Source organism: Synchytrium microbalum (assembly GCF_006535985.1).
Source record: "Synchytrium microbalum strain JEL517 chromosome Unknown SmJEL517_scf0005, whole genome shotgun sequence".
Classification (NCBI taxonomy): Eukaryota; Fungi; Chytridiomycota; class Chytridiomycetes; order Synchytriales; family Synchytriaceae; genus Synchytrium; species Synchytrium microbalum.
In genome coordinates, this window is record NW_022158354.1 from 213,823 (window position 1) to 227,300 (window position 13,478).

Consider the following 13,478-nt stretch of genomic DNA (forward strand, 5'->3'; position numbering starts at 1 on the left):
GTAGGTGGTATTGGCAGCTTTTTTTGTCAAGTCTAACAAACAAGCTTTGACATATAAAAACATGGAAGAATCAACTAGAGCCAAGATAATGAGACTCCTAGGATGGGGGCAGACAGCAATTCATATTGGTTTCATACCTGCTGTCCTACTTCTAGGTATCCAAACGCTCCTCAAACTTCTTGTCAACTCATTCACACTCAATATGAACATAGGCTACCTGAACGCAGATCCAAAGCCTTCTCTCCTCAGGCTCATTTCACCTTTAGCTGCATAAGAAACTCTCTTGGGTGTGTTATTGGGTTGAACAAATTGCCAGTCAACATCAAAAATTTGAAAAACTCATTTCAAAACATATTGGACTAGGCTCTCGAATCGTCAAGCAGAGGTACTTTGGCTCTAACAAACGTGAACACATATAAAGCTTTGCATGTAATCACTTCCTTCCATATATTAAATTGCCTCTCTTTCCAAACATATGATATGGACGTTTCGACAAAATTGTTGTTGGTTTGTTACAGATGGCTTGATTTCTTAGCTCTAATTCGCTACTGTTGAGTCACCACGCTGAATGGTCAAAGACACGTTGAGGGTGTCGAAAACAGATGTTTTAGGGGCAACAATACAGGTCTGTTCTGCCCAACTTTTACTTAATATTATACTTCTATATGTGTTGTCGAGTCCATTATAAAGAGATTTGTCCCTGCACTATTCTTTCTTAAACCTCGGACTCACCATCTTCCTATACATCATCCTGACAATCATTCCAAACCACCAACACTGCAGCACGCAATGCGTATACCCACAAGCAGGAACCAGATATCCAATAAACGTACTCGTATTGTGTTCCTCCCATCCTCCCTGATACGCGCTCCACCTAACCTGCATATGCCACATCATAATCCATCCCCCCACAACCCGTATCCCGAAAAACAGGATTGCAAACAGGTACTCGTTTACAGTATATATCGGAGACTGCCTGTATCCAGCTTTAGACAGGAAGAAGCGTAGATTCAGTAACACGGTGGTGAATTCCCCGAATGAGAATATGCCAGTGTAGAATGTCCCATAGTGTAGAGCAGCTGAGAAGAAGCACGCAGATGCTACTACTATGTGATGGATCAGGAAGGCTATGCGACCAGAGGGCGATGTGCCTGGTATTGGTTTAAGGAGATAGTAGAGTATACGTCCAAAATCAAACATCATGTATGCTCCTGTTATACATAGGCAATATTCTCGGATGGCTGAATGCGAGAATGCGAAATCTTCCTGCAAATACATTCGATAAACGGTAGAAGAGAATGTGAGCCAGAGATCCTGAGTTTAGGCAAAGATTTGAACGATCTCATGTCAGATTTACTCACTGGTTTCAACATCACTTTCATGTCCTCGAAATACCAAATCACCACTCCTACGGTCGATATGATTGCATTCAGAGTAGACACGACTTTATCTGCTGCCTCTTCGACATCAGCATGCGACGGTTTCTGAGCTGGATTTTTGGGCTCTCCTGCAATCATCTTTTGAAACCATGAATTAGTAGCAAACAGGTCTTTAGCCATTATATATGCACCACCATATACTGAGACCCATAGGCCCATCGCTCTGGCGCATTCCTCGTTCGCAAATGCTTCACTCACACTCATTCTCTTGCAAATTTTGGAAGTCAACGACAGATGCAAGCCAGCCAGTTTCGAAGCGAGACCGAAGTAAACTTTGTGGTTTATGATTTATGCTTATGGTGATTGGTGATCTTGGTATTATAGATTAAAATTAAGGACAATAGTCATATTTCAAGGTCAACCGTTCAATTGAGCATTCAACTGGAATACACCGATTCCGTGAAGGATGTCTCTCGCGTCAATGATTACTACGCGTCCTTGAGAGGTCCCAACTCCAAAAAATGACCCATCGCTGGAGACACACCAAATTCCTTGCGAGATCTCTGGTGGTCCCCAAAACAGTTTGGTTTCGTTCTTCAAAAACCATCCAAACTGGTCAATCATGAATGGTGACGGTGCCAGCACCACCTGAGAAGCGTCGTCAAGTCCTTCCCGCATCTCGGTACTCTCAATACTGTCTGAATTTATGAAAAGGAACAAAAAGGATGGTCAACCATCTTTCTCAGTTCATTTTGCCATTCACATACCTGAAGTTAGATCCCAAATGTACACAAATTTGTACTCCTCTCCTCCGAAAGCCTCTTTTGAGCCTCCTGCTACTTTGGTTCCGTAAGGCAAAAATATGACAGATTTGATGGACATTTGATGCAATGGCACATAAGTTCTTATATGAGTTCCTAGTATTTTGAGCCATTTAGTGGTATTGGCTTATGATTCAAGCTGTTTTCAGATCGTTTCTGACCTGTAGTTACGTCCCAAATCTGAGCAGTAGAGTCTTTGCCTCCAGACACAAGCTTACTGCCATCAGGAGAGAAGGCCAGACAAGACACAGACTTCAGGTGGCCTGTTAGCACCCGTCCTTCTGGCTCGCCTATGATGGTGTCAGTATTGGACTCAAGAGAGCGATTACGCCTGGAATACCTGAAACGAGATTCCACAATCGAATGGACTTGTCTGCCCCGCCAGAGGCGATAATAGATCCGTTAGTAGAGAACGCTAACGATGTTACAGAGTCCGTATTTCCGCGTAGTGCATGTTTTTCGGCGCCTACTTGTCAGTTCTTAAATTCAAACTTTGAGTCAAATATCATGAACACAATACGTACCGGTTTCTAGGTGCCAGATTCGCACCACAGTATCGATTCCACCAGTTGCAAGGAGAGACGAATCAAACGAAAGGCATATCGAAGTCACTTCTCCATCGTGGCCCAATGAAACCTGACTTGCCCTCTTGTTGTCTAAATTGTTCGAGCTCCTTGAGCCACACGCTCCAGTTCTCAGATGCAAGTCTTACCGAGACCAATATCCCATATTCGTATAGACTTATCGACAGAACACGACACTAGCTCCTCATCATTGACGGGGTGAAAGCATACAGACCGTACAGGTGCATTATGACCGTTTAAAGTTCTGAGCTCTTTGCCTAAATGATGTACAAATGGTGGTATTGCTTCAGTTAAAAACGCGAAAATACAATAAATCCGGCTTCAATGCTTTACCAGAAGTAGTATCCCAAATCCTTATCGACTTGTCGTCAGACCCAGATGCTAGGATGCGTCCATCTGATGAAAACGAGACAGACATCACAGGAGCACTGTGCCCCTCGATGATCCTTAAAAGTCGTTCTAAGTGCAGAACTTGTGAGATTCCGGGATTCGAATGTGGACTTTCGGACATACTAGAGATTAAGTCCCATATCAAAACTCGCTTGTCTCTCATATGCCCTCCCGAAGCAAGCAGCTTTCCATCAGCAGATATCGACAAGCAAAACACGTGATCTGTATGTCCTTCCAAAACATGACATTCCCCTGTTGCAAAGTGAAATTGTTGGTGTTTCATACGAAAGTGGAAGACTAATCAGTACATACCAGACTCTAGGTCCCACAATTTTACTGTTTTATCGTAGCTGGCTGATGCAAGTGTTGCTTGGTCTGGGGAAAACTTGACTTCCGTAACAAAATCATCGTGGTGAAATATGTGCATCTGTTGATCTACGAACCAAAGTCATGTTAGAAAAAATCGAATAGCAACGAATCGCACTTTACCTGCGTTGTTTTCAAGTGACCACACGCGAACTGTACAATCAAATGCTCCAGAAGCGAGCATCCGTGAATCTGGAGAAAAGCAAAGTGCCCAAACTTGCTTCTCGTGGCCATTGATGATTTGGGCGGTCGTCCCTACGACACGAAGTATTAGCGCTCGGGCTGTCATTTTCGATTAACTCAATCAGCTCACAATTAGAGGTATTCCATATCCGCATCGAGCAATCGTGAGAACCAGATGCTAGAAACAGCCCGTTGGGAGAAAACGCGACAATGGAAACAGGACCATCGTGTCCTTTGAGGACAGCTTCCTCCTTGCCTATTTAATACAATGAGATCCAACAGTCAGATAGCTGTGGTTTCAAGGAATTTTGTTCAACGCTCCTTACCAGTCAATGCTGTCCAAATCCGAATTGTTTTGTCAAGAGATCCTGAAGCGATAGTCTTGCCATCAGGCGAAATGGCCAAAGTGTATACCGTTTCCGTATGACCCTTCAACACTTGCAATGAAGCACCCCACACTGTCTCAAGACCACGTACATATTTAGGACCAGTCAGAAGCTCGAATTTGTTGTATGCTATATATAGAGAGGTATCACGAGGACAAAATCTCCATGCTGACCGGTAGATGTGCAGAGCGGATACTTCTATGGGTGTTTTAAAGTAGGAAACAAGCCTGCTGATATCCAAAAGCAACTGCCGACTTTGCTCTGAGACCGAAAACTGTATACTGGCAGGTTCAGTCATAGCCACATCTAAACGACCGACTAATGACAAGACTTCAACCCAAAAGAGTAGTTTTGACTCACAGAATGACTGAATGAGTGACCTTATAGCTTTTATTTCATCATAATCCATTGTAGCAGAGAGCAAATGACTAATAAAATGAACACTAGCGTATGATAAGGCACCCGATACGGCTGTATTCACACGATGTCGGAAGTCAGGTATATCGTTATGTAATGGAACACCGTATGTGTCCATTCCTGCCATATTGAAAGCGAGTTCGTGGTTCAAGATTTCAAGACACTGGCGTCCCAAAAAGGCATGGTTTTCCTTCGGATTTATAAAGAATCGAGTATCGGTGCAACGCTGAGCGTTGGTTAAAAAGTCGTTCAAAGATTTGTGGCTAATTGAGACATTATCACCAACCAGATCAAAGAGAGAAGAAAACCGTGCTAAAACGGAGCGTATTTCGAAGCCTTTCTCTGCTGTATTAGATGAATCGCCACCAGCTAGCAGTGCTGCCAAGGTCGATACTGGAAGAGCACTACGTAAGGCCACGATAGCACCAACAATCCCTTTGAAGGAGGAGAGCCAAGTGGTTCCCCATCGCTTATCTTGGCCCAAAGCTCCAGTCAAGACTCTCAGAAAGAACAAACTTTCCTGAAAATCCGCGCCAGCTGCTTCACTGCCATCAATGGCAAAAGATTCCCTTGCTACAGAGATCTCTTCTAAAGATATACACTGGCAGAGGCTATCACACATCAGTGATGCCAAAAGAAATGATCCGTTACACTTTTCTATAATATTCTCAGTCTCTTTAGCCCTGTTGAATCCTCGCAATCTGATCTTGTTCAGCTCAATACGGGCAAACTCCCGAATATCGTCCAAATTTGTGTCTAGCCCAAGGTCAATGAAGAAATCAAGACTGGCAGAGACGGGTTTTGGGTCTTGGAGTGGTAGAGCGGTAGTAAATCGGGTATCTAGAGCAGCTAGTAGATCTTTATCACGTCGGCTAGTGATTATGAATTTTACCCAAACTGGGAACGATGCATTTGCTAAACAGCCCAGAATCTCTTTACGTCCTAATGATCCTGGCACACCACATTCATCTAGAGCATCTATAATGATTACCAGTCTTCGTTGATGAGCTGAGAGCTCGTTTAAGGGATCAAGGAGGAATTGTTCAAACAATGTTCGAATACCCCACTTTTGCCATTCTATATCATCCATTCTTTTGAGCAACAGCTCTGCATACTTTTCATTCAAGATGGCTAACACCGGGACAGAATTCAGTGTTTAGACGGTCAACACACAGCAGAAAGAAACTTACATAGTTGGAAGGCTAAAGATATAATCAACGAATTGGCGTCACTCAAATCTTCCTGGTTATACCGACATGGGAATGCGATGACATGTACATCGTGTTGTGTCAAGTATGTAGTGGCAGAGCAAGCAATGACACTTTTCCCTGAACCTTTATCACCTCGCAACCACAGAAAGTTGCCACCATCATCATTAGCCCACTTCTTCAATCTCTCCAAAAGCAACCGCCTACTATTAGGAGATCGAATTGCCGCAGACTTTTGAATTTCTCTCTCTATTTGGTCAGACGGCTTGAAAAGCTGGTGAAGTTCTCGTTGTCGTGTATCCAGCTCCATGATCTTATCATTTAACGTGTAAGTAGTATGAAGAGGTTGTAGGGGTTGGCCCAATAGATTAAAGTTGATCAAGTTGATTATGTCGTCTACACACTCATCGACAAGGGCGGCTTCGAAAATTTCTAGACACGTGCATCCACCGAGAATTAAGCTAGCCACCCGAGTCGTTTCTTGCTCAATGCGAACAGGCAATAGGGTCTTTTTATTCGTAGCAGCATACTGTAGCTCTCTGCGGCAATTGGCAGACTCCTGTAATTTATTTTTGCACTGGTGAGCAAAAGGGAGTACGGGAATGAATTGATTCAACCTACTTCGTATGCTTTTGATAACCACGCTATCACCATTTTAGCATTATCCACAGCTTCGGCCATATGATCAAAAATATTATCACACATTTGCTCTTCATCAAACCAGATTTTAATGTTCTGCAGTCCAGGGTTTGGGCTCTCTGCTAATGAGTTTCGTAATCTATCCTTGATCTCCCTAACCATGGGTTGTTGGCTCCAGCAATAACTAAACATGATCTGGCATGTTTCCCTTTTGGCTCCAGGAGTTCGATTGTTAACGTCCTCTATTTCTTTGCGCCTGAAATACTTGTGATCGATTTGAGATGATAGATCAGCCATTCGTTTGGCCCATGGCATATCATCGGAAACTCGAATGTCGCTGTATAGCAAACCAGCAATGCGGAGACGACTGTCATGGAGGTCTTCAACCTTGCTCAAAATAATAGGAACAACAGTCTTTTTACGTTCACAGGCAAAATCCAGAGCTCTCATGCATGCATCGGTTTCCTGGAATTGAGCAGCCTCGTCAAAACGCTGTTGCAGTCTTGGACGCTTTCGAGGATAACTTGCCTCAAACGCCGGAGACAGACATGGGCACACGACCTGTGCCTCCTCGATAATCCGAAATTCTTCATCAGCTTTAAAAGAGAGTTCCTGTACTCGAAATTTCGCTCTGAGAGAGCTCAAGAGAATTGTCACAGTTCCTACAGATCCCCCGTCAAGAACAAGGCTTTCGTCACCTCTAAAAGCAGACTTTTCCAATTAGAATCATTCTCAATAGAAGGAAACTCCATTGGGAAAAACCTGTAAATCAAAGCGACCACTATACGGTTCGCTGAGCCTGATGGATTCTCTTTGCTTTCATCGATAGACGAAATTATAAGACCTAGAGGGCGTTTTCGGCTGCTACTCACTGAAGACTTTGAAACGTCAGGCTCTCTGTCGAAGCACGACCACATCATCGCCTCACGAGCACGAAATGGAACTTTGCGGGTGACACACGCCAGAGTCCGATGTTTTTATTCCTTGATGGCGGTCACGTAGTCTTGAGCGACGAGGGTCGAGCAAGTAGTTTTTATACTAGGAGTCAGCAGACGCGAAACTCTGGAAGGATCTGAATTTTTAGATCACCACAATATCTTACTATATTTGAGAAGTACGTGACATAAATTTCTACTGCATTTTCAGGGTTGTTTGGATCGAAGTTTGGTGACAACAACGATGTATTGGGCTTGGGCAGCTTCCTTTGACATACCTAGTAAATTGAGAAATGATAGTTGGCAACAGTCCTTCCACCCGGCAGCAATTATTCAAACATAAGTGCGCTGTAACCTACCCTTGCACTTCGTATATGCGTCCCATTTTGCTTTTCCTTGTAGATCAAACATGCCTATTTTCAAAAGCGAGTTTCATAGTTTGAGTAAAGCGGCCACGAAGTGACATGGAAGTCAAGTCAACGGATATGGTACGAACCAGGTTTGGCTATAAGAAGTATGGATGCTGTTAGCTATATATACTAATTAGGAAAATGCCACCATCAATAGCACCTACCAGTTTCGTTGTCTCCAAAAATGGATTGTTTGAAAAGACCATATAATTCCAATAATTCGTCATTGTTTGGTTTGTATGTCATAACTTTGGCGTCAGCAGCAGCCTGAACAAAGGCAGCCTAATTTGAAAACATATGTGTGGGCGTTAGTACCCGAGATTGTGTTGTTTTCAGCATGTGACAAATGTCTTTGTGGAATCCGTTCTACTGTCTATCCAAAGGGACTAGTTTCCGCAGTACTACAGAATTCCAACAATATAGTCTACATTTAACGGCGTCCAAACACTTCCTCCCTCTGTTTGACTCGCGCTAAACAAATTTCCAATTCCACCAATTTCACAAGCACAAAGGCCAGCAAGACTGATGACAAGTTGGTGTCAAAGTAAGGGAGGTCTTACATTTCCTGTTGAAGCTGGATCAGACATGGTTGTAATTTTCTGGAGGTCTTATAAGTCTTTTATGTCTCCTTGTTCTTCCGTTGCGAGTTCGATTGAAGGGATGACTCGATGAGGAGCGACGTGCCAAAGTGGCCAAAGTGTAGCTGAAATCGTGTTAATGTAGGAAGGGACCATACTTAAAACTCCTATCTCCAGAATATCTCGTTTCCCTTTGATTCCACGCGTTTTTGAAATCAACCTTGTGTTGACGGTAACTTTTACTTTCATACGTCCATCAAAAGCGAGGGCCTGCCTTTCTATAGCAACATAGTCCAACGATTAGTAATTTTTTTGTTTTTACAACATCGCATTCGCTGAATGACATCACAACTTCACGGCAGCGACGTGTTTTCGACCCCTAGTCGAGATGTAAAGGAGACTACAAAGTCCTCAAACTGACATTAAATCCATAGATCTAGGGTTGAACTTCAGGCAACAAGTGTGTCTCTCTTCACGTGAATTCCCCACAAATTCCAGTTATTAAAAACAAACGACGACCTCCACGGCTGCAGGGAGCACAACAGACATTCCAGCAAGCAAGGCCTACTGAGTCTGAGCTTTGGAGTACGTACGTCATGAAGACGCAAATTTACTTCGCCAACTTCGACTGCGACTTCCTTGAAACTAATTCGGACCCAATATACCTTGACGACGTAACAACAGGAGACATTTCTCTACTTCCTTGGATTCGGATATCGTGCATTTTAGTCGACATAGATACCAACTCATTAGATCCATCGCTCTAGATTCTCCTTGCCACTGTAGAACCTCATCATAGCTATTCAAGTCATTTTGCATTTTGATCGATTTTGGACGCAACGAAGGAAACCAACCACACCAAACAAAGAATAGAACACCGATACCTATTTATATCCATTCTCTATAAAGGATCATATCGTTTGACCGTTAGTCTATTTATATAATCATCCATCGTCCATATGCCATACGTAACGACTCCCCTCATCAGCCACGTCTTGCCTGGTCCCGATGCACTAAGCAACGCTAGAGAAATCATTAAAGGTATGCCTTGAATGTCATTATGCTGCCTTGACGCGTCGTCACTAACCGGAGCACCTTCATCAATTAGACAAACTGTACTTTACCTCGGTCTCGCAAACCCCGTCACAGCATCCTTCCATTCACTATTTCTCTATTGATGAAACTCTGGTCTACATTGCCTTCTACTCGGACTTTGGTCCAAACAATCTGTCTCATGTTATTCGATTTTGTGATTTGGTTAATGAAAAATTCACCGTATGTTATGATCATGAATACCTTTTTCTGTTGGTGGATGAAACTGAGGGATTAACAAACATTATTCCTTTGCTTAGAATCCTGCTACCTGCAACAAAAAGATGTGTCTTTATACCAGCATGGACAGTGACAAGCGTGCAAATGCTGCGTTTTTGATGTGTTGTTATATGGTATGAAGTGGTACCAAAAGACGGGTCATGCCTTTGAATATTAGCTCTCTATTTCTACACTACCATTAACCCACAAACATACTTCATACACAATAGTTGATTGTACATCGTCAATCCCCCGATGAAGCATTCCGACCCTTCCAAAACATAAACCCTCCCTTCCTGCCATACCGAGACGCAGGATACGGAGCAGCAACATACCACATCACAGTTCTTGACTGTCTACGAGGCCTCTACAAGGCACTAAATGTCGGCTTGTTGGATTTAGATGCACTCGATCTCGACGCATACGAATTCTACGAAAAAGTAGAAAACGGAGACATGAACTGGATTTGTGACAAGTTCTGTGCATTGGCTTCTCCTCACGATGACCCTGTACTCCCTGGCGCATACGCACCGGGCACACCAGGTGCAGCAAGTAAAAGCAACGTCGGACCTGCCGCCACATACTCTGGAATGCTTGCAAACGGTTTCCCAGCTGCTGTTGCCGGTATCGTTGCACGAAGCGCATATATGCCTGCTCCATCTGACTTCCAGCTGCAGCAACAACAAGCTATGGCTATGGCCTCGCAAGTACTTGGAGCTAACGGCAAAAAGAGATTGTACTCTGCCTTCAAGATTGATGATTTGGTTCGATACTTGAAGGAGAACAAGGTCACGTCGCTTGTGAGATTGAATAACAAGATTTATGAACGAAAGATATTTGTGGATGCTGGTGTTGAGCATGTCGAGTTGTATTTCCCTGATGGAACTACTCCTCCTGATCATATCTTGAAGAGATTCTTGGAGTTGTGTGAGCAACGACAAGGTAAGGGTTTGATGAATAGGTTGCCTTAGTATGTTTGTCGGTTTGTCTGAGGTTGAGAGTCTCACACACGGCACATGTACCCCCTCGGATTGGTTTGCGCCTTTTTTTTCGTCCCCCTCATAAATGATTGAGAAATTCAATTAACATATTCCCAATCATCTTTCATTCAGGTGCAATCGCAATTCACTGCAAAGCAGGTCTGGGCAGAACAGGAACTCTCATTGCTGCGTATTTGATGAAACACTACAGGTTCACTACTTCCGAAGTCATCGGATATCTCCGTGTGATGAGACCAGGCTCCGTTGTAGGACCACAACAGAACTTTTTACAAAGGTACGAAAAGCTTTGAGAATCGTATGAGTATTGCGTCTATCAATCGAGCTCGACTGACAGTTTTTTTCCTGCCATCTTTAGTCTACAGCCCAAACTATTCAAAATGACACCATCAACCCGTCTTCCACAATCCGTTTCATTACTCCGAACCCCCAACTTTTACACTATGCGTCGATTCCCCATACCGCCAGTCTTGGCCAACGTCATGGTTCCACTCCCTCCCAAACAATCACAAGATTATATGGAGTCTCAATTATACGGCAGCAACACTGTGTCAACACCAATGAGTCTCGACAGCGATGATGAATCCGATATGGGAGATGAAATGTATTTGGATGCTCGTGATGGTGAAGCCAGTCAACAGCAACAACAGAATATGGCTCGTGTTGGACATTCTGAGGTTATGGCTGTACCTTTGCAGCCCAGAAAGCCCGGTGTGAATGGTGGACAAGCTGACGCTGCTGGCGATGTGTCTGCTCCTACTACCAGAGTAAGTTTTGCTGTGTGTGAACAAAAAAAGCCCATTCGTAACTGGCGTGCTTGTTTTCTAACAATTGCTTTTCTCAAACCATTAGACAAGCAGCCTCGACTACAAACAAACCCAATCCACCACCAGATCAGGTTTTGCCTCTTCCGTATCGTCAATCGTATCCAGTATGTACGCCACAAACTCAACCACTAGCTCCGCCTCGTCGTTGTATGGAGCCCAAACCACAACCACAAACAAGTATACCATGTCTGCTTCAACCACCACAACAACAAATGCTGGTGCACGATATAACTTGCGTAGTGGTGAACAACAGCCACAAGTAAATATGGTCACCCAACAACCACAAGCGTCGGTCAATACTGCTACTCCTCAGACCAAATATGGAGGAATTGATCAGCGTGTGTCGACACAGTTTGTGGTGCAGGGACGATCTACTAGTGGTAGCAGTGCTAAGAATTAGAAAAAGGCATTTTAAAAATATTGTGATCTGGGTTTTGGTGGTTGTTGGGGGTTGACTGGGTTCTTCTTTATATCTCTGTGGCCTCATATTTATATTACCACCCTCAAGGAATACGCTTCCAAAACTATTTGTTGTAAAAACCTATTCGTGCAGACAACACGCTTCTCTCTCGTTATCATGTAATCAAACATTCCTCAACGTTGCCAAAGTGTCACTCAAGAACTCTCAAAACAATACATGTACAATTTCGGTTGAAATGCTGTGTTATTATATGCAAAAGAAGCACATGCGCTGTTATTTGTTTACAGAGCTTGTTTTTCTATCGAGGTATGTACACCCTACGCCCCCAGGTTCCAGCAGATGAACCTATAGCCAGACTTCCAACCACAGTTTCCGATATTACCGTATCAACTACCCTACTTCTTCTTTTGACAGGACTACGTCCCCCAAATATCGACTCCACAACACGTTCCCAAACATCTTCTTCATTTGGCGACGTGACCACGACCATATCCCTATTAGATATCAACGCCTTCTTAACCAGCGCATTCGAGCTCACAGAAGGAGCGACCATATCTCCAAACCATCTACGCATCCAGAATCTAGCAGTAGTTTCACCCAACCCATACATGGCACCTTGACAAAATGGGAGGATAAAGTAGTGTAGGATTACGAGACCAGGCATGTTGCGGAAGGCTGTTAGTGGTGGTGGACGTGGAAGGCCGTTTGGTTGGAGTTCGAGGTGGGGTTGGTGTGTGTGTATATGTGTTCTTGTGTTATTATTATTGTTATTATTTGATGCCTCGTCGACTTCATCGTTATCTTCTTCATCTTCCTCCCATTCACCCTCGTCGTCCTCGTCTTCGTCCTCCTCTTCAGCATCATTGAATGAAGCAACCTGCCTCGTGATGGGCGAGCTCCTGCTAGTGATGGATGAGCTATGGCTTCTTGTGGCAGATACAGGAGACGATGCCAGTCCCATGGGCGTGTTGGGAGGAGCTCGTGCAGATACAGGAGTTGGTGTTTGAGATTGAGACGTTGTTTGGTCGACGTTCGTGCCAGATTGCTGGCTGGATGGATTTGATAGAGTCATTTATGGATATGTGGAGTTGGAGTGGATGCGGTGGGAGTCCTAATCTATCTATGTGATATGCTGGTTGTTGTTTGGTTAGCCAAGAAATATGAATGCAAAGAGCGAAAGTTATGGGGAATTGTGAGATGTATCTCTATGCGAAAAGGAGAAAGTGGAGGATCAGTATCTGAAATGCATCTTCCTGTAGGGTGTGGCAATGGCAAGGTGTCAAGGTATTGTATAAATGACACGTACTCGCTTCGCATCAAAATAATCGACTCGACTCAATTTCATATTCAAGGACCCATCGTTTCGCATTGTTGAAGGCCTAACTACGTGTCAATATGTCAATACACGTAATGGTATCATAAATCACCTCCAGGTGTGCTTGACAAATCTCCTTTGTTCATTTACTGCTCATGACTCAAACAAAGTGACTGCGAAACCACACTTCACACTGACTCAAATAGGAACCTTGGCTCTTTCTATTTGTAGACGGCGTATACTATCTATAGCATCTTCACGGCCATTAAATCTCACTCGCACTGCCCATCCCCATTCATCAATCCTCAAC

General features: G+C 43.8%; 6 protein-coding genes across 6 annotated transcripts; 2 read left to right on the top strand and 4 right to left on the bottom strand.

Annotated features, from left to right (window-relative positions):
- Nucleotides 1–61: 61 nt before the first annotated feature.
- On the top strand, nt 62–274 carry SmJEL517_g01458 (uncharacterized protein; the record flags this gene model as incomplete). The annotated part of the gene is made up of 2 exons (XM_031167386.1): nt 62–155; nt 213–274. The coding sequence occupies 2 exons, from the start codon at nt 62–64 to the stop codon at nt 272–274; spliced, it is 156 nt and encodes a 51-aa protein (XP_031026687.1).
- Nucleotides 275–643: 369 nt separating this feature from the next.
- SmJEL517_g01459 (uncharacterized protein) lies at nt 644–1,598 on the bottom strand (the record flags this gene model as incomplete). Its single annotated transcript, XM_031167387.1, has 3 exons — nt 644–661; nt 733–1,266; nt 1,362–1,598. 3 exons carry the CDS (start codon nt 1,596–1,598, stop codon nt 644–646), a joined length of 789 nt encoding a protein of 262 aa, XP_031026686.1.
- Nucleotides 1,599–1,796: 198 nt separating this feature from the next.
- SmJEL517_g01460 (uncharacterized protein) lies at nt 1,797–6,823 on the bottom strand (the record flags this gene model as incomplete). Its single annotated transcript, XM_031167388.1, has 14 exons — nt 1,797–2,077; nt 2,147–2,296; nt 2,362–2,490; nt 2,541–2,666; nt 2,725–2,856; nt 2,913–3,041; nt 3,118–3,243; nt 3,298–3,426; nt 3,487–3,609; nt 3,664–3,795; nt 3,854–3,979; nt 4,050–5,657; nt 5,717–6,293; nt 6,356–6,823. The coding sequence occupies 14 exons, from the start codon at nt 6,821–6,823 to the stop codon at nt 1,797–1,799; spliced, it is 4,236 nt and encodes a 1,411-aa protein (XP_031026569.1).
- A 692-nt stretch (nt 6,824–7,515) lies between these two features.
- SmJEL517_g01461 (uncharacterized protein) lies at nt 7,516–8,305 on the bottom strand (the record flags this gene model as incomplete). The annotated part of the gene is made up of 5 exons (XM_031167389.1): nt 7,516–7,586; nt 7,668–7,721; nt 7,805–7,813; nt 7,883–8,000; nt 8,279–8,305. The coding sequence occupies 5 exons, from the start codon at nt 8,303–8,305 to the stop codon at nt 7,516–7,518; spliced, it is 279 nt and encodes a 92-aa protein (XP_031026570.1).
- Nucleotides 8,306–9,255: 950 nt separating this feature from the next.
- Nucleotides 9,256–11,832, top strand: SmJEL517_g01462 (uncharacterized protein; the record flags this gene model as incomplete). Its single annotated transcript, XM_031167390.1, has 7 exons — nt 9,256–9,337; nt 9,405–9,571; nt 9,649–9,741; nt 9,838–10,549; nt 10,720–10,882; nt 10,964–11,372; nt 11,458–11,832. The coding sequence occupies 7 exons, from the start codon at nt 9,256–9,258 to the stop codon at nt 11,830–11,832; spliced, it is 2,001 nt and encodes a 666-aa protein (XP_031026567.1).
- Nucleotides 11,833–12,151: 319 nt separating this feature from the next.
- Nucleotides 12,152–12,925, bottom strand: SmJEL517_g01463 (uncharacterized protein; the record flags this gene model as incomplete). Its single annotated transcript, XM_031167391.1, has 1 exon — nt 12,152–12,925. One exon carries the CDS (start codon nt 12,923–12,925, stop codon nt 12,152–12,154), a length of 774 nt encoding a protein of 257 aa, XP_031026568.1.
- Nucleotides 12,926–13,478: the final 553 nt, after the last annotated feature.